Source organism: Triturus cristatus, chromosome 3_1 (genome assembly GCF_964204655.1).
Source record: "Triturus cristatus chromosome 3_1, aTriCri1.1, whole genome shotgun sequence".
NCBI classification, from domain to species: domain Eukaryota; kingdom Metazoa; phylum Chordata; class Amphibia; order Caudata; family Salamandridae; genus Triturus; species Triturus cristatus.
In genome coordinates this window covers 1,061,312,825-1,061,332,406 of record NC_140583.1, presented here as the reverse complement: position 1 = coordinate 1,061,332,406, position 19,582 = coordinate 1,061,312,825, and the positions used below count along the sequence as shown (strand labels likewise).

Sequence of the window (19,582 nt, the reverse complement as noted above, 5' to 3'; positions counted from 1 at the left end):
GGAATGGTATGTATTATTGTTTTGGTACTGAAATCGATTGCAGAACATTTATATCTACTAACTACACAAATGTAGTGGTACCCCATTCGAAAATGGGAAGGGCTCCCAAAGTGGCCCCATCCCCTCTGAGGATGCTGAAAACAAATATTTTCTTAGGAGTTGGTTGTGATTCCCTGGACCACTGCCTACTCTTAGAAAACATGCTAGTTATACTTTACAATTTTTAAAAAACCATTCCATTTTCCTTTAAATATACGAGGAGAAATAAAGATATTTGTTTTGGTAAATTGGAATGCGCTAAAATACAAGGGTGAATTAGTGGGAACACCCACTCTTCACCCATGTAACAGATTCCCGGTGCAGAGTACCGCAAGGCAGGACTTGCATTACTTCATATTTACCAATCCACGCAGGGCCTGCAAGGTGGATTTGCATGAATGGTAAATCTGACTTATGGATTGCATTGCCTTTGCATCACCTTGCGTGACACTAGAACAACACATTTATTTGATAAATCTGGGCCTAGGTTCCCAGACTATACAAAAGCAAGAATTGCTAAATTTTCCAGAACTTGGTAGTAGTGGTGTTGCTGCTGATGGTGTGTTAGTAGTGGTTGTTTTGGTGGATTCTAAGGTTGTTGGATTTGGTGGTGGCAGCTTGATATTGGTAGCATTGGTGGCTTTGCTCAAGTACCCACATATTACCATGTACACATCATGATGCTTTTCGCAAATCACTCTTTAATGGGCTTAGCCCAAGACCTCCGGTCGCAGCTCGTGTACCCTTCCCTGAGCTGTCCCCAGGTAGAGGTGAGGCTACTTATCCGTGCACTACGGACACGACCAGTAAAGCCTGGACTTAAAAAGAGCAGGATTACTGGTTTGAAACTTCAACTTAATTAGCTGTATTTCTTGCACTATTTCACTGTTTTTCTAGTAGTAGCACCATTTTTAGGCCCTGACGAAAGCCTAGACACCTGTTGGGTCACCCTGGCTGAAACATGTAGACCCCTTTGTCTCACACATGCAGTTTTAAATCCATACTGCAGGTGCACTGTTTTAATCCTGACAGTGTGAACAAATTATTAAAGGCTATTCTTTTGTTTCCGCTGGTCAGTTTTAATATCACCCCCTTCACAGATTATTCTTAGTTGCGCTGCGCCCTCACCCGACTGACATTTGTCTTTCATTCATTTGGATTTAGTGTATCCTCTGCAGAGTAGGAATACAAAAACATCCCTGAGCTCCTCCCTCTTCAGAGAGGGAGTTGTAGCCCTTGATGAGACTAGGAACTCTCACCAAGAGGAGAAACCCAAATGATGAAGCATGCCACCTATGGCGGGTGAGGGTTTTCGTCCTGAAAAGGATCATCACTGTGTGATTTTGCGTGTCACTTTACATGCTTGAAGAGCTAATTTCAGACCCAAGGATTTCTGTGTTGATTTTGAGTTAATAATTGTGGATGTAATCCTTGCAGGTCGTTAAAAATTCCCTCAGACCCCCCTTTACTTCTTATGCAGCACTTACACCAGAACGCCATCCGGTGTAATAAACAAAATCACAAACCGGGGCCACATTAAGGTTAGGCACCACTCGACTTGAGATGAAAGCATTCAAAAAATGCCTACTGCAGAGACAAGAAGGGAACATTATTTGTGTATAGAATTCAAGTACGAGGCAAAAAATTAATATGACAAAAAGTGTGATGGTTGAGAGTACTTCAGATATATAAAACAGTCCCTCATGCATTGGAATGCATGCACTCCATAGGAGGCAGTATAATAGGATGTAATTGACAATTTCTCTAGCCAGTGGCAGAAAGAGACTAATCCAAATAAGCCAATGGGTGAAGGGCTGATGCAAAGCCCACTATTTACATTGTAAATAATACAGTGCTGCTTCTTTCTGAATCAGGTCTTGCCAAGTCCAGCTCACAGAAGGGACAGGACATCGCATTGCAGCTAGCCAAGGAGTGGGTCAGGACCAACTATGCGGCATATCAAAAATACAATGCCATGTTTGAGAAGGTAAGACAACCTGTTTTATCAACGCTTACATCCCAAACGTGAAAACCACCATCTTCACATGAGAGCACGAACGCCGTCTGCTTGTTTTATTATGGGGCAGCACGCCCTTCATTGTCCAATATTTGTATTACATTGTGCTGACTTCTTCTTTGCCTTTTAAAACTTGGGTGATGCGTAATCCTGGCTAATTATCAGAGCCTTATAGCCTGCTGCAGAGGGCTATAACATTTGTTAATGGCCCAGAACCCAAGTTATAGGCCCAATCTGCAGGCAAAGGCCTATAACGAGGATAAGGACCTTTAACAACAACTATAGCTCGAGGCACAATGTCTACAAGGCTATTAGAACATTCTACCATTTATGGGTAGAATGATATAAATTAAAAAGGGGAAAACAACAAGACAAACATTGAATGTTGGTGCTCCTGGCTTCTACCAGCCAGTATATGCCTGAGCCGCACAATTGTCTTCAGTGGAGCTCTCAACATTCCAATATTCTAATGCACCTTAAAAATATTTAAATATATTAATATAAAAGTGTCTTGAGTCAAAACATTTGCATATATAAAAAACATTAAGACTAACCATTTGAAAGCACTCTTTAGAGACAAAAAATAAGCGATTGGAGGAGGGTTAGTAATGAAACTGTTATCATTTAAATAACTTAAATTAGAACTTTGGAATGTTTAGCACTCCATTAAAGACAATGGAGTGCTCCAGGCTTCTAATGGTTGAGGAATGCCCAGAGCATCACCCTTCCAATGTTGTGGTTCACAGCTGTTGCTGTTAAGAAAGGCCTCAAGGAGCCTGAGGGGATTTAAATCCCCTCTGGCTCTGTGAGGCCTTTGTCGTACAAATTAGAATATTCTACCCTATAGGGACGGAATGTTCTAATAGCCTTAGAGCCCTCCGTAGCGGGCTCTACCTGCAATTGAAGTCCCGCTCCCTTGTTAAAGGCCTGAGCCGAACTCTGGAGTGGGCATTTAATGGTAAGTAGAGCCTGCTACATCGGGCTCTAACGCTGTATTGAAGAGCGTACTCAGCGTGTCTTCAGTGTTAGAATACCAGGAAGTCTTTTAAAATGTGTGTCTTCTCACTTGTCTTATTTTTAAGCGCCTGTTATTTTTTTTTTTTTAAAGGAGGCTTGGGTTGGCTGAGCCAAACCATCTCAGTCGAAAAGTGTTTTGACAGGAAGATGCAAGCACTAACTAGAATGAGGTGTTATGGCCAGTCCAGAGCTGCTGACTTCGGGACTGGGGAGAGGAACCAGGTTCCAGTCTCCGTGTTGGCTCAACTTCCTGTGATTCTGAGCAAATCACTTAACCTCCCCATGCCTAAAAAAACACAAAATGAATCCCGAGTCCCTGTGGAATATAAGTGGTGCTCATGAAAGGACGCCACTCCAATACCTTCGGGTTGAGTTTCCGCTATATAAAACTACAAAAAACAATAAAGGGGGGACAGTGCATTACAAAAAACAATAAAGGGGGCACAGTGCATTTGCCTTAAAATTGGGTTTTTGTTGGAGGCTGTAGGAACAGGTAGTACCTCAGTCAGTGCCAGGAAGACGTGGCTGTGCTGGGCCAGTGCCTTTATCCTGAAGGATAGGGGGAGACGCGGCAGTACAAAGCCAGCATGCATTCTCCAATAGAATTATTAGTGTCTCCCCTTACATCTGCCAATAAAGGACCTAATAGTGAAGGCTCTCTTAACTGTTTCTTTGAAGATAGACTAAAGCGCGCCTTTAAAAAAAAAAAACAGATTTTGCACTTTTTATACAGGACTAACTCTATCTTCCTTAAATTTGTTGAGCGATGTAGCTGTACATAGCTAGCTTGTTCATCTAATTAAAGTGAAATATGTTTTATATTCTTTTACGCTTTTCTCAGTGAAGATTAACTTCTTCTGTGGTTTATTTAACTTACTTGATACTTCTGCTCCTGGTAGAAGAAGTTCTTTCACTGAAAAAAAAAAGCATTTTTTTTAAAACTACCAACTCTTGCGTGATTTCATGAGTGGGATTTAGTTCAGGTTAAGAGGAGGGCTTTTGAAGGAAACCCCTATTTTGAGATTATATTGTATTTTAGTTTTATGTACATTTATATTAAGCTTCATATGCCTGCAGAAGAGCAATAATAGACAAGTTGCACATGACGCCATGGTGGGAGTATCTGGTTGGAATAATGTTGATTTGCAGTCCTGCCTAAGCAGGAAGCTTTTGGTGTCCTGCATAAGTGACCTCAGTGTTGCTCTAGTCTTGTTGTGAGTCGCTGCACCTAGGTAGGCTGCAGCGGGAAGATGAATGAGAAATATGGTATGCAATCGACATTAATTCACTGCTGTGCTTGATGTTATGTTATTGGGGTTATAAGGAGAGTGCACGTATTCTGTCGTTTCTTGGCTCCAGCAAACCAATCACTATTTATTGAAAATGTGGGTTTTTTAAAGTTCTCTAAAACTAGTTACTAATGATTGCAACTACAAAGACAGAAACTGAGGCCCTTGTTTATGAAAGGCTTGAGCTGCCATTGCGTCACTTTTTTGTGATGCTGTGGAGGCGCAAATATTGCGCCAAACTGCCCTTTATTTACAAAGTGATGCCTCTAGGCAGATGCGTCACTTTGTAAAGGCCTGCGCTACATTATCAAACACAAGGAGATGATGGTCGGAGTACTGAATCTTTTCAGACACTGACCCCAGTCACAGATCTGGGTTGAATCCATCATCATTCTTTAGCTCACTTCTCCACACCAGTTCAGACACCGCTATATGCAAATCAGTCTTGACCCTGTGCCTCATGGGAACCGTCCAGCCCGAACTGCCAAACCATGTCTTCCCTGGACCGGAAACAAGCATCCTGGGACTGGTTTTGTGGTAACACCCCTCATCAGCCAGGCTAGCTTGAATCCAGTGGCAAAGTGAGCAAGGGACCCCCGTCTGGGCATTCCCTGCCAACTTAGGGCAAACAAAGCAAACAAAAGGAGATGATGGACGGAGCGCTGACACTTTTCAGACATTCACCCCCAGGCACAGATCTGGGTTAAATCCATCATCGTTTTTTAGCTCACTTCGCCACCTCAGTTCAGACCCAGCTATATGCAAATCAGTTTAAACCCTGTGCCTCATGGGAACCGTCCAGCCCGAACTGCCAAGCCATGTCTTCCCTGGACCGGAAACAAGCATCCTGGGACTGGTTTTGTGGTAACACCCCTCATCAGCCAGGCTATCTTGAATCCAGTGGCAAAGTGAGCAAGGGACCCACGTCTGGGCATACCCTGCCAACTTAGGGCGAACAAAGCAAACACAAGGAGGTGATGGATGGAGCGCTGAAACTTTTCAGACACTCACCCCCAGTCACAGGTCTGGGTTGAATCCATCATTGTTCTTTAGCTCACTTAGCCAGCTCAGTTCAGACCTAGCTATATGCAAATCTGTCTTGACCCTGTGCCTCATGGGAACAGTCTAGCCCGAACTGCCAAGCCATGTCTCCCTGGACCAGAAATAAGCATCCCGTGACCGGTTTCGGGGTAACACCCCTTATTTGCCAGGCTAGATTGAATTCAGTGGCAAAGTGTGCAAGGGACCCACGTCTTGGCATAACCTTCCAACTTAGGGCAAACAAAGCAAACACAAGGAGATGATGGACGGAGTGCTGACACTTTTCAGACACTCACCCCTAGATAGATAGATAGATAGATAGATAGATAGATAGATAGATAGATAGACAGACAGAACTCGGGCATTAATTGTTCGAATACAGATTCCCTTTGGAATGAATGGAAGCATATGGTGCACTGTAACATATATTGCCACCTTTGCTACCTGTGACTCCGGAGATAGATTGGGATCAACACAGATGCGCAGGTTACACATCCTGAAGAGGGGATAGAACAAGGCCCATAACCGGTTGTCAAAAAAGACATGTGACGCTATTGCACTGTACAGAGTCATGGGAGGCAGATATCTCATGGCTGTAGAATGACTTGATACAGTACTGGTTCCTGTAAACACATGTATTGTGACTGGCCAATCATAAGTGCCCTCTTGCAAATTTTACAACCACGCACTCTTGCCGACAAACACAGCGCAGGCACTTTCGTCAATCTGCTGTGTACGAAGGAGCTTGGGTGTCATATATCTTCTTCCTTCTCTCTCTTTCTGCAGTATGATGTCAGCGGTGATGGAAAGCCCGGAGGAGGTGGAGAGTACGAGGTGCAGGTGAGGATCTTCCTCAATATTTAAATATAATAGGAAATGTTTAATTAAACAACAGGATGAGAGGCAATAACAGGCAGAATCAAATTCCAGATAATATTTGTGACATATGTGACAAGTCTAGTTATGCTTCAAAGTTCCCTTAATGCTTTTTCTTGATAGTAAGACAGACGTATGCAACCAACACATTTCACCCAAACGTGCTTCTTCAGGGCAGATCGATTTTTATGACAATAGTGTGTGTATAACTTGCAACACAATAATTCTGAAATTCACAATTGATTCAAAGTAGTCCTTAGTTCCAATTTGTACATTGAAGTGCTCTGCAAAGCCATCCAGCCCACCGCATCCGTGTCCACGCGTATATTTAAATATAATAGGAAATGTTAGGAGGGCGGTAAGAAAGCACTCACTCTCCAAATATATCAAAATTCAAAAGTCAAAAAAAGTACTTCAAGCTAAGCTCTCAAAATCACAACCAATCAAACCAAGCCCACAGTCATTGTATTTGAGTCTCTGTAATGTGCAGCCTTCCTAGCTTTTGCACATCCAAAATGGTTGATGCTCAGATTGAGGCAAGATGTTTTATCACCCCTACATGTTCTCCAGTGGCCTCCCACTGAACAATCATTAGTAAAGCCAATAAGTCTTGCCTATGAGACCTGTTGGGTTTAGCAATGTTTGTAGTCAAGCTGTACAGCAGCACAGATGCTTTGCAGTGTGGCTAAAACTAATTTTAAAAGTGCTATGACACAGCCAGGGCTAATGCACTTTCTTTTTTGTAAAGTGAATTAGTGCTGCATGCATCATAGGCATGAATCATAGTCCTTTTTAGGTCTCGCCTGACCCAGCGCATGCGCTTGTCAGGCGAGACTTATTGAGAGGGCTCCAAAAAGTGCTACCAGGCCAGCCTAGAGGTACAGTGCATGTGCGTGGGCGTGTGCGCCGCTCTTTACCGCGAGGACTTTCACTTTCGCGGCCGATGTTTGATCGTGATCACGATCACTTTCACTTTCGCGGCTGCACGGCCGCTTTGCATAGCCAATAGGTCTCGCTTTTGGGACCTTATAAGTATTTAGTTATGCACCTGTTGCATGGCTAAACACTTATAAGGTCCCAAAGGCGAGACCTATTGGCTATGCCAATGCTTGTTTATTATTGTTTTTAGCCATGCTGCACAGCAACCACACTGCTGTACAGCATGACTATAAATCATTGCCAAAGCTGACAGTGTCCATGCTATACAGCAGGAACAAAAGGCAATGGCAGAGCCATTAGTCTCAAAGGTGAGACCTATTGGCTTTGCCAATACTGGTTAGATCTCGACACAACATCCGTGTGATTCCGAGCTAATCTGAGTAAAACTCCCCATGCGTGAAGAAGAAAAATATGTAATTTGGCAAACATCCTATCACATTTAGAAAGCAATTGCGCCCATGTCCATGTCTTAGTGAAAATTCATTTGGAAGCAGATACCATCTGTCACATTACACATACATTTGAAAGAAGAAAAGGTTTCCTTTGACCTGCATGTGGCATAGTCAAACCTAGCTACAAATGACAAACAGTTCAACAAGGATAACAGGGAAGAAGAAAAAATAAAAATAGTACCTCAGTCACAGTGTGATTTTTGGAAGGACAGAAATCAAACTGAAGCAATCAGTACTTGGCCCATGCTCCAGCCAGAAGAAGAGGAAGTGAAGCCAGCATGCGCTGACCAATTAGAAGGTAGCAAATAAGAGTGACAATGAAGCCAACGAATATTAAGTAATGGGTGGGCTGCAAGCCCCATGTCATATACACAATCTCTGTCAAGCAAGAGCGCATGCAGTGCATGCTCTGTCTCCGGCGAGACCTAAAAAGGAAGCTTTTACATTATAATTAAATTGTCTTTATTGAACACAAAGTGTGAAATGCACCACACGATAGACAGCTTCTAATTGCAATACACCTTCATCACTCATATAGCTAAGCCTTGGCAACTATTAACACTGCTCAACTTTCATATATATTGAAAACCACAGGCACCAAACCACTTATTTAAAAATCAAGACGCTGGAGAGCGTGGAGAAGAATGGAGAGGGCAGCTGAGAAATAAAAGTCAAGACATTTCTAAGTAGTCATTCAAAGCACTCCTCCCCCGCCACCCCCACCCTCTTCTAGTGAGGTAATTGTCATTCAAGAACTTTTGGAAAGAGCCAGGACCCTCTAGGACTATCCAAACTCAGAATGGACAGGTACAATATTCAAATTGTTATCCTTCACCCTCACCTGGCTCTGGAAGAAAACAACTGGCAGCCTCTGTGTAAGAAAAGATATATATATCTGTCCCTGAAGAGTAACTTTCAGTCTGATGAAAACCCCAGTGGATACCTCTCTACATTTGACATTCAGTGGCAGATTTATCAATACTTTTCCCTGGTGCAAAGTCACAAAAAGTGGCACAGACTAGTGCAAGGTGCTGATAAAGTATTTACTTTCCAGCTCCAGCACGAAAGTAGGCCTAAAAGTAGTAAAAGTGTAATATGGTGCAAAGGTGTTTGCATGGTGCTATGCAGTCTGAAAGGCTCTCAGCACTGCGGAAGGGAGCAGCATTACTTTATCTTAGTAGATATAGCACAGTCTTGCTCTTTCCTCTGATTGCCCTGCAGTGCAACAACTTTGGTTGTTGCACTGTGTTGCATTATAAATGTGTAATTCTCCCCCTCAGTCTTGTCTTGAAAAGCAGCAGCGCTGTTTTCCAGCTCAGGGTGTCTGGACATAATTCAGAAAAGAAGATTGCTGCACCCTACATGTGCCACTTCCTTCTTGCTCCCCACAGCTTGTTGACCCTTTAAATTGTTCTCTTCCACCAATAGTCATGTTATCACATCAGTTCTGTGAAGGTAGCCTGTACCCCCTGCATGTCACCTTTTTTGTGTGCTCGCCCTCATGAGTGTCCAACAGGTCTCTCACCAGTTGCACCATAGCTTTATTAATGATAGAACACCAAGCACTCTTAGTGTGCTCCTTGAGTAGATAATCAGGAGCATCACTTAAACATCCAGGGGCATATTTACCAAGGTTTTGTGTCGCTCTTGATTCACACAAGGGGATGCAAGGGTAACGCAAAACCTAAATGAGATTTATCAAACCACACAAGGCCACCTTGCGTGTCCCTGAGTGACTTGATAAATCTAGAGTAACGCAAGGGAGTGCACATCGCTGCCTTGTGTTAATCCGTGGCAGGGAGGAGTGCCATGGGTTGAGTGTGGGTGTTCCTACGCATCCACTAATGGATTGAGACACATTCCCATATTTACCAGCAATGGTAGACCTAGGAATGCATGAATATTGTACGCATCCCCACCAGCGGCGCAACAAGGAGAAATATGTATATTTCTCCTCCTTGTAAAGCAGCACACTTAGAAAGACGAAAATGCCTTTTGGTGCAAGAAGGTGTCCCTGCACAAAATAATTCCTGCCTGCAATGCCGGCATCTTTGCAACATGACACAAGCGCCCCTACATTGGCACTAGGCAGCCAAAATTTGCGATAGAAAAGGACAGGAATGTGATGTGGTAGAGCCTCTTCCTAGATTAGTGAACAGCTATGCAGATCTGCTTAGGAACACTCTGCTCCAAACACAACTTGGAGATCCATGCCCAGGAGCGTTACCAGGAGCATTAACAGTACTTCCACTGCTGGTGGACTACAGCAGTTGACCTATTTTCCATGCACGAGAAAGTACAATTCAAAAACTTTACTTCAAGGTACCCATACCCACAGTCCATGGGCAATGCTCTATGGATAAATTGGTTAGAGTATTTCCTCCACTACCACTGATACCGTACAAAGGATGAAAAATGTGGCAAGCACCCATGAGGCTCATCCTCATAGTGCCCATCCAGGCTAGGCAGACATGGGGCTCACTACGTCTGAAAATGCCCACACATCCCCATTAAAAGCTATGTCTCAACGCAAACCTTCACACACAAAATTAGAGTCGGCTGCAACTTTCCAAGATCAGGCACTCACTGTCTCTTTTTGGCACCACAACACTTAAGAGCATGTGTATCTTCATCTTCCAGCAGAGTGCATTTAAATTCTGAAGGAGGCCTACAAGCCCACTGCATGGGTTTGTTATGCTTCTAAATGGAAAATATCTGGCTACTACTGTCCCAATCTACTCAAGCAGCCCTTACCGGCCTTGGTGCAAGACATCATCTGCTACTTGAGGCTCCTGCAAAAGGCACGCTTGGCATACTGTCCATAAAGGTACGGTAAGCCACTAACCTAAAAGAAGACCAGTCAATACTAAACGTACCTGTTGTAAGAGGCACTAGGGAAGGCGTAACATGAATAATCCTTCTGAGAATGCCACCAGTCTCATCATGGGACCTCAACATAAATCTTACCCAGCTTGCTCATTGGGACCCCATTTGAGCTGTTATACTCTTGCCCAATGCACTTCCTTCCATGGAAGGTGGTCCTCCTCATGCAAACACTTCCCTTCATGAGTTTGTTAACTGCAAGCCCAAACTGTGAAGGGGAAATGTATTCAAGTCCACGAAGATTAGTTTGTGCTTGACACAAAAACACAATTTTCTGCCTCAAGTTGCCTCTTCATTCAATGTCAAACCATTGATTTGCCTTTTTCTCCACCCACATCGGCCGGTTTGGAAAGGGTCTTCCCTACGCTAGACACCAAAAGAGCCCTCATGAACTACATTGACCCTATCAAATCCCACAGAAAGACTACACAACTCTATAGCTTTTGACCAACCTGCTATGGAAACTCATTCCCAAAGTCGGCCTTGCTAGAGGAATTATTAAATGTATTCAGGTTTGCTATGCCAAAGCAAAATGTGCACTACACTCGGTGTCTAGAGCTCATTCCACTCGTAAGAAAACCACTTTGGCTTTCCTAGCACACTCCCTTCTTGAAGAGATATATTAAGCTGCAACATGGTCAAATATCCACGCTGCCACTCAGTGTTATTTTAGGGATTTGGAGAGCTATGTGCAAGATATATTTTTGGGGCCCCTGTATAAAACTAAATTTTAATCTTTACTACCCATTTCTTGCTAACTCAAGCCTGCATCATGCCAAACAATACTACGTTATATGTTGAACTTTATAAGGGGCACACAAAACAGTTGAAATCTCTTACCCGTGGCACAAAACATCTTTAAGATGACACTGGATTGAGAGACAGAGTAAGAGGTAGAGGTAGGCAGAGAAGGAGAGAAGTTTAGATAGAGAAATAAAATAAATAGAGGTGCAAGAGAGAAAATTCACCATCCCAGGAGGCCCCTTGGAAGGCGGGCTGTGGGCAATTGCCCACTTCTCCCATTCCTTAACACATTTCTGCTGTCACCAAGCATCATTGTGGGAACATTCATGATTGACAAGAAGTACAAGTTGGGAAAACTGTCCTTAAAACTATAGGGCTTATTTACAAGCCCCTTGCGCCACAGTTTGTCAGTTTTTCCCATATTAAAAGTGACGCACGGGAGGCGCAAGGGACTTGTAAATAAGCCCATTTGTTTCAAACCTCTTCTGCTCCCACCCACCACTTTAGCTAGGGCACTGCTTTTCAGTTTATGCAAAGCACATGATCTACAACAGCATTTCCTGCAAATGAAAAATGTCACTTGCAACAACCGGTTTGTAACTTGTTGTGCTGCAGATTCACATATGCCCTTCCACCTCCCCAGATGCGAGCTCACAGCAAGATGTTTCTAAAAGGAAGGATGTTTTACATACTTAATAACAATCCACATAGACTATCCTGCTTCATACTTTTACGCCTACTTGCTTTCACCCATAGGGCAAAACTCTATCTCAGTGGAGTCTATGTCCTACTACATTGTGTATTTCAGCAGAGGGATCACGAAACAGAAACCTCTCCTTCGAGCAAAAACAACTTGCAATGTCCATGCCCAACACTAGTTGGCAGGAGTGTGCAATGTAATGTGAATATAGAGCCATGATGGTCAAAGTACTCATGCGGCCCCCTGAGCAGCAACAGAACTGGGCTGCTGTTTACGGGACTGTGAGAAAGTCGACCTGACTGAGGCAGTGTATATAACCTAGTCGATAACCCTAAGTTAATAACACTTAACCTCAGAATTTTTTAATTAGGGGAGAAGACTTCCTAATAAATCGGTTGAGTAAGTACTTCGACCCCTATTTTTAACAATCAACGCATTTCATCTACATCACTTTAGAGCCCCACACACCCATGCAACCACCGGCTTTATTGGATTAAAAAGATCTCCATAAAAGTGCTCCTTAAAAAAGAGCCCGTCGGGTATTGCACCAGCCGACTCGACGCAGGAGCAGCCCGATGATGATGCAATACATTCGAAGGGGGAACGTGAATTACGATACCCTTTAGTTTGTGTGAGGGCCTCATTATCCAATATTTCAATTGTCCGTGAACACATTCCTTCCCTTTTCCTTTCCTTTGCCTTTTTACTTACAGGAACAGCTCTGTTATTTTTGTTGTACTGTGAGAAAGTGCCATCTTTCTTGCATGGTTGCCCCCACTTTTTGCTGAATTGCTGATGTACTTTGACTGAGTGTGCCCTGGGCTCCTGCCAATCAGGTACCCAGGGCCTGTGTTCCTTCCCTAAAACCGCATGAAGCCTAAACCCAATTGGCATCTCTGGCCACATGTCAGCCCCTGGTAAATGGTACCCTTGGTACCCAGGGCCCTGTGACCAGAGAAGGCCACTAAGGGCTGCAGCACTTATTGTGCCACCCTTAGAGGCATTGTTCCCTGACACACACACACTGCCTTTGCAGGCTGAGGGTCTTGGTGCAGAACAAAACGGAGAGTCGACATGGCACACATCCCTGTGTGCCATGCCCACAACACACACTGCCCTGGCATACCTCAGTCACCCCTCTAGATGGGTGCCCTATGCCAGTGGTGTGGGTACAGGTGCATGAGCCCTGTAACCCTACCGTACCCAGGTCCATTCCTGGGCACTGTAAGTGTAGTGCTGCCATTAAGAGTATACGTTGCTGGGAGGTCATCATCACGAACTCCACAGCACCGTGATGGCTGCCCTGAAGACTGAGAAGTTTGATATCAAACTTCTCAGCACATTAAACCCGCACTAATGCCAGTGTGGGATTTAATGTACAATGCACGACAGAGGGCAACTTAGAGTTGCCCCCTGAACCTAACCTACAATCCACGTCCTGTCTGAGAGGCTGCCTAGGCTGCTACACAGCAGACATGTTGCTGGACCCCTGGGTAGAGAGCCATCCGCTCTCCTGGGCCTGCACCAATGCACATCCTGGCCAGGGTGCTAGGTCTCCTCCCTCAGGATTGGCAGGGAAAGCTTCAAAGGCATGCCGCCTTTGTGAGCTTCTCCAGGCCACTTGCTGTACTCAGCAACTGGCCCCCACTGGTTCTGACCTCCTCTCTGGCGGGAAGACTGGCGGGAAACCCCAAGGGAGGAAAGGGGGTGTGCCAGCCTCTGCCAACCCAATCCCTCAGGTGGGGGAGGTGAAGCTTGAAGATGGGTAGCCCTACCCAATCAGGATTAGGCTACTGCCCCCCTCCCACAGGAGCAGCAGCAGGATAGAGGGTGTACCTACCCCAGGGCAGGGACCAGGAAGGGACCCATTGGTCCCTGCCCTTTACCTGCCTAGAACGCCCCTAAATTTAGTATTTAAGGGCATCCTGAACGTTCCTTCCTCTGATCCCGAATCCGAAACAAGCAAGAAGAACAAGAAGAAAGAAGACCTTCCGTGCAGCTGCTAACAAGAGGAATACACCAACTGATTTGGCCCCAGCCCTACAGACCTGTCGACCCTCGAACCTGCTCCAGTTAAACCCGGCGTCTCCAGTGATTAGCAACCTCAAAAACCCCGGAGGACCTGACTGCCTTGTGACTCTAAAAATACTGGGACTCCCACGAGCAGTGGTTCTGCTCAAAGCAAGTAACAAGCGCCTGGTGCCAACCAGGAACCGTGACTCCTGCACACTCTGCACCCGCCAAGCCCGGCCTGTGTCGGAATGGACAAAGACCACAAGGACGTCCCCCCGGCGACTGTGACCCAGAATCCAGCACCCAAGGACCCACCTTGACGCTCCTGACGACGCCTGCAGCCTCAGAACCAGGGACCCCTCCAACCGCGACCAGCTGAGGGTAAGATTTCCCGACGCGAAAAGACACCCCTACACCCGGCGCCCTGCGGCCCCCTGTGCCCAGCTCCTGGGTGCCTACCTAACCTACAGCTTCCCAACTTACCTCTCGAAGTGGTGGTCCACCTGAAAAATCTTTGTCCCCGAGCTCGCAGGCTTTGTTTGTCACTGAGCTTCTCCATTGAAATCCATTGAGCACCCGACGGCTCAAAAGCACCCTGCACCCAGCCGCACGAGTGCCCCTGGGAGTGCAACCTCTATCCTAATTTTCTTTCCCGCTTGCCCTGAGCAAGTGACCAGGAGCCCAGCTCCCAAAGCCGCGTGGCCTGCCTGCTAGTAGCCACCAACCAAAGGCCCCCTGCCCGCAATAGGCTAACATTGGTCCTAACGCTTTCTGCACCAGGCTGCCCCTGTGCCGCTGAGGGTGTAACAACTGTACCTACCTGACCCTGGGAGACCCCTGAGTCTATGCCCAGAACGTTAACTCTGCTAGTCGAGTACTTACCCAAAAGCCGATAACTCACTTTTCTTCCATAGGGTAACATTGACTGGTTTCACTTGGAAATTCTTCTGTGTCGAGTTTTGAAACTTTAAAATATTCACTAAAAATCAGCCGATCAACTAAAACGAAATTACTCGCCTGTTATCCCGAGAGATCCCAGTGCTGGATCTTGGAGCCCAGCACTGACCCTAGGATAACATTGCCTGGTTTTGCCAAAAATTATTTTGTCGAGTTTTGAAACTTACAAATATTCCTTAAAAATTGCCTGTGTAATAAAAACGATTTCTTTCAACTATTTACAGGAGATGTCCCAGGACTGAATCTAAGATCCAGTCCTGTGGTTAAAAAAGTAATCCAAAAAGTAATTAATTGCATTTATTCTGAAATTCCCATTGAGCTCAATGTTATAATTGTGTTTGAATTGTGTTGCCTATTGCAACAACTGTAACTATTGCATTCAAAAGTCTATTGCCTATTGAAAGTATTTAACTAAAGCATCTCATTCTGAGAAAGTATATTTTGATACCTATTGTTGGTTCTAAAATAAAACATCCATATATTTTTATATACAAACCATTGGCCTAGGGTTCAGTTCTTGAGTGTGTGAGACCATTTGCTGACTGAGTGTGTACAACAAATACTTTACACTGTCCTCTGATTCTGCCTTACTGCTCGACCAAGCTACCACTTTAGAGAGTAAGGTTATAACATAACTTTAGCCTCTGCCAAACCTCTGGTGACTGTGGACTCTGTGCACACTCTACCTATTTGGGGACAGTAAATACAGAGCCACTTTCATACAGGGACTCCGCACTCATATTTGAAAAATGTTAAATATACAGCAAACACTTAATTCATGGTTAATTGCAGTTAAACAAAAGAAAGTAACTAGGCCTCTAACTTTAGGAACACCTTCATTTTTAAAGACAGCAAACATGGAAAAATACCATAGTCTTTTTAAAATTCTAAAAGTGTATTTCATTGACCTGTAGAACAATTTCATTAAAGTAAAATTTTAAAGTGATGGTTTTCAAACACGATTTTAGAAACGTTCTTGGTTCTCCCCCCCCCCCCCATCCCCAGCCTGACAACAATGCCATTAGTGATTACATCCAAGCACAGGAGATGGTTTGGTACAGCACGCATCCTGAAGTCATGTATTTTGAGGTCCTCATATATGTTATAATGAAGAAAAAGAAGGGCAATTGAAATTAAACAATTGCCCAGGGTCACACAATTTGTTCAAGTGGAGAAGCCGAAATTCATTCCATGTTTTCTGGTTTCACATTGCACAATTGAGTTCAGCCACTAGATATACATGCTTCGCTTCTTCTACAAACACTTTTCACGCCCCCTCCGCTGACATTAGTGCAGCCCTCGATCACACCAAAGACCAAATTTTGCGGCCCCCGGGAAAATGTTTGTGAGTACCCATACTATAGATGGTTACAAGGCTCAAACGATTGCTGCACGTAAGTAACATTTTCCTTTTGGCATTTTGTGACTATCCTAGATTCACATACTTGCCATTATCATACCATTTACTGATTAAACTCAGAAGAGCATTTTTTATTCACATAAATGTTTTTGGGCATTGGCCGCAGGCCGAACCAGTAGGACTATTTCATCGACTTGGAAGTAGGCGAGTGGGAGGGAACTGAAGCAATCCCTTTCTGCACAGACAGACCCTCTGAGGAACTGTTTCCTATCTGAAATACAGTCACTGATTGATCCTCACTCATGAATTTAAGGTGGGACCTCTTTTCGCGCAGTAAGGGGTTGTTTGCATGTCTGTGCGATAAAAAGTATCAATAAATCAATTGATGGAGAACTAGCTCTGCTTTGTTTAAACATCGACCAAACAGATCTTACAAGTAGAACTTGGTCAGAAAGATCCCCCACCACACACACACACACACACACACACACACACACACACACACACACACACAAACATTGCTTCGCCCTGATAGGCTACCCCAAAACTCCCCCCACAGCCATTCCCGTGCACTTTCAGAAAAAATGATCCTTGTATAGTAAGGACTGGTAATGCAACCCTCACAGACAGCATCTCATGCATATCAGTAGTCCAAGGTAGAAAACAAAATGGCAGAAGCTCACCTAACCCAGAGCTTCTCTTTGCAATCATCAGCACCAGAGTGAACCCAAAGCTGCTCGATCGGGTTCATTAATGCAGAACACCCTGGGAATAGCAAGAGGGGCTCCGAGGGGTCCTCTTCCCGAGTCTGCTAGGACATTTCTGCAGGGGCGTTGCGTGGTCAGTAAGATGGGGGCTTCACATTCTCCAACAATCAGGCTGGCGTATAATGTTAAAATACATTGTACAACAAGCAGCAGGCATGAGAGGGGCTTAAGGGGTAGTGGGAAGGGAGAGGGATGCGGACTGGTAGGAGTACTTAGTGAGAGAAAACACAATATTTTGTAAAATAACCAACATTTTTTAGGACTTTCCAAATAGAGAAAGGGAGATAGTGTGTCCGGTTTTTTTGGTGTGTGTATGTAAAGATTCCTGGTGAATTCTGACAGACACCCCACCATACCCGACTGAAAGCACCTGTACCCAACTACTTATCAAAAAAGGCATGTATTAGGAGGGGTGTAACAGCCCAAACAACCCCCTCCCGAAGCTACGCCCCTGGATTACTGTTTTGAGAGTGTTCTATAAGCCAATTAAACTTTCCAATGAATTGTTTCATAGTACAACCAGTGACTTGCATGTGTAATGTGCAGATTCAGTGACATGATTACTGTGGGTGTGGGTGCACTATGGTGTTACTGTTTCCCAATTTGATGGTATTTGGTGCGTCAGTCTCACTAGGGCTGAGTGATGGTGGCTATTCTCATCCTGGTTACGACTACTTACGTTTTATCCTTCTGTGGAGATAGAATGAGGGGAAGCTGTGAATTTATTACCAAATACAATGAGAGCTATACAAGTGTTCAAATGGTTGTTGAGCTACTAGATTAATAAACTGAAAACAATTGGAATATTATGATGGTTTTTTTTATTAAACCATTTACAAAATTAATACAGTGAAAATACAAAACAGGAGGGGGAATGCACAAGCATGCCTCTAAGTTACAAGTTGGGTATTTTTTTATACGTTTGTGTGCGCGCACAAGCTATTAGCTTACCGTGTCTGGTGACTACTGGCACATGCCAGTGAGAGGAGCAGGGACCCATCATCACATGGGATAACCTTTGCCTCCACTTCTCTTGCAGGAGGGCTTTGGCTGGACCAATGGCGTGGTCCTCCAGCTCCTGGACCGCTACGGCAGCCAGCTGACATCTGGAGCACAGAGCAAGCAGCGCTTCACTGGGAACACCCTACTACTCTCTGGCCTGATCTGGTCCGCGCTGGTGCGTTGACAGAGAGGATACCCATCACTGCCAGTTGCCCACGGTCTCTACCTCCAAAGATAATTTACAAACACCAAGCCCTGTACTCCAGAAACACCACCTTGAATTAAGGGTTCTGTCAGACCTGGCCAAAAGGAGCACCTCACCTTTTCTGTGGGCATGGCTCCCACCATGCACAGAGATCTAACACATAAATGTGATTACTTTTGATTAGGTATGTGAAGGGCTGGCCCAGCATGTGCAATATAAATGTCCCCAAAATGCACTTATTTGAACTTTATTTGGAATGTACATTGATTTTCATGGATTACTTGTATTTGTGAGAAAATAAATCAGTATTTTAAATAAGCACCTTTTCATTAAAGTGTTGTTCATCATTCTAGCTGTAAATATAGGGCAGGGATATTTAGGGGAACACATCAAGAATTTGTTTCCTCAAAGTCCAGCAGGATTGAAGCACAGTTGGGTCATATCTGAAAGGCCTAGCCAATGGCATCTGTGAATTGTAAATGTACAGATGCCACTAGCATGAGCAGGTCCCGTATGAGGGAGGTGTGACCTATGGAGAGGCGACGTTTGGAGGGAGCATAGCCTTTTGAGTGGTGCTGGAGTCTAGCGGAGAGGAGGAGTTCTTCAATTAGAAAGGGTGGTCCACTAAGAGTGGCCAGGGGTGGCTTAAGTGGATGCCTATGGAGAAGTGGTGGTCTAATGAGGGTTGTAGTCCAATATGTTCAAGGCATGTAGTCTGACAGGCAGGAGTTCTTGTAACATGGTGGAGGGTTCATCCCAAAAGGAGGAGGCTTGTCCTGATGAGATGGGCTGCCCTGATGAGGAGGTGGTCCAATGAGGAGAACAAGTGATATTTTCAGAAGAGGTTAGTCTAAAGAGGCAGATGTCCAGTGCTGTAATTAACGGTGTCCTAATTCAAAGGTGTGGCCTAACCTAGAGGGGGGTTTGGTCCAATAAAGAGGAGATATGGCCTAGTAGCAAGGGATGGTGTAATCCAGTAATGGGGGGGTCTGGTGTCTTAAGGAGGTGTGGCTTAATGAAAAAGGGTGTGGCCCAAAAAAGAGCTGTAGCCTATTGTAACAGGATATACCTAGGCATAACCTCGCATCTTTGCCCCACCAAGGCCTCTTGTACTCTGCTCTGTGAAGCAGTGCCTGGTATCCTCCCTGAGCTTGTCTAGGAAGCCAACCCACTGAGTACCTGAAATAGTGGAGGAATTGACTTTCTCATAAGACACAAGGGGGTAAATGTACTAACTTTCGACCAACACAGCAACCAAAGGGAGAGGAAAAAATAGCATCA

General features: G+C 44.7%; 1 protein-coding gene across 2 annotated transcripts in view; it reads left to right on the top strand.

Moving 5' to 3' along the window:
* TREH (trehalase) overlaps positions 1-18,620 on the top strand; it is a 281,145-nt gene extending 262,525 nt beyond the window's left edge. For both annotated transcript variants that reach the window (XM_085645871.1, XM_085645870.1), the window contains exons 14-16: positions 1,914-2,026; positions 6,190-6,243; positions 18,134-18,620. In XM_085645871.1, the coding sequence (XP_085501997.1) occupies positions 1,914-2,026; positions 6,190-6,243; positions 18,134-18,280 (314 nt within the window). In that variant the 3' untranslated portion in view covers positions 18,281-18,620. The remainder of the gene's footprint in view (positions 1-1,913; positions 2,027-6,189; positions 6,244-18,133) is intronic.
* The last annotated feature ends 962 nt before the right edge of the window (positions 18,621-19,582 follow it).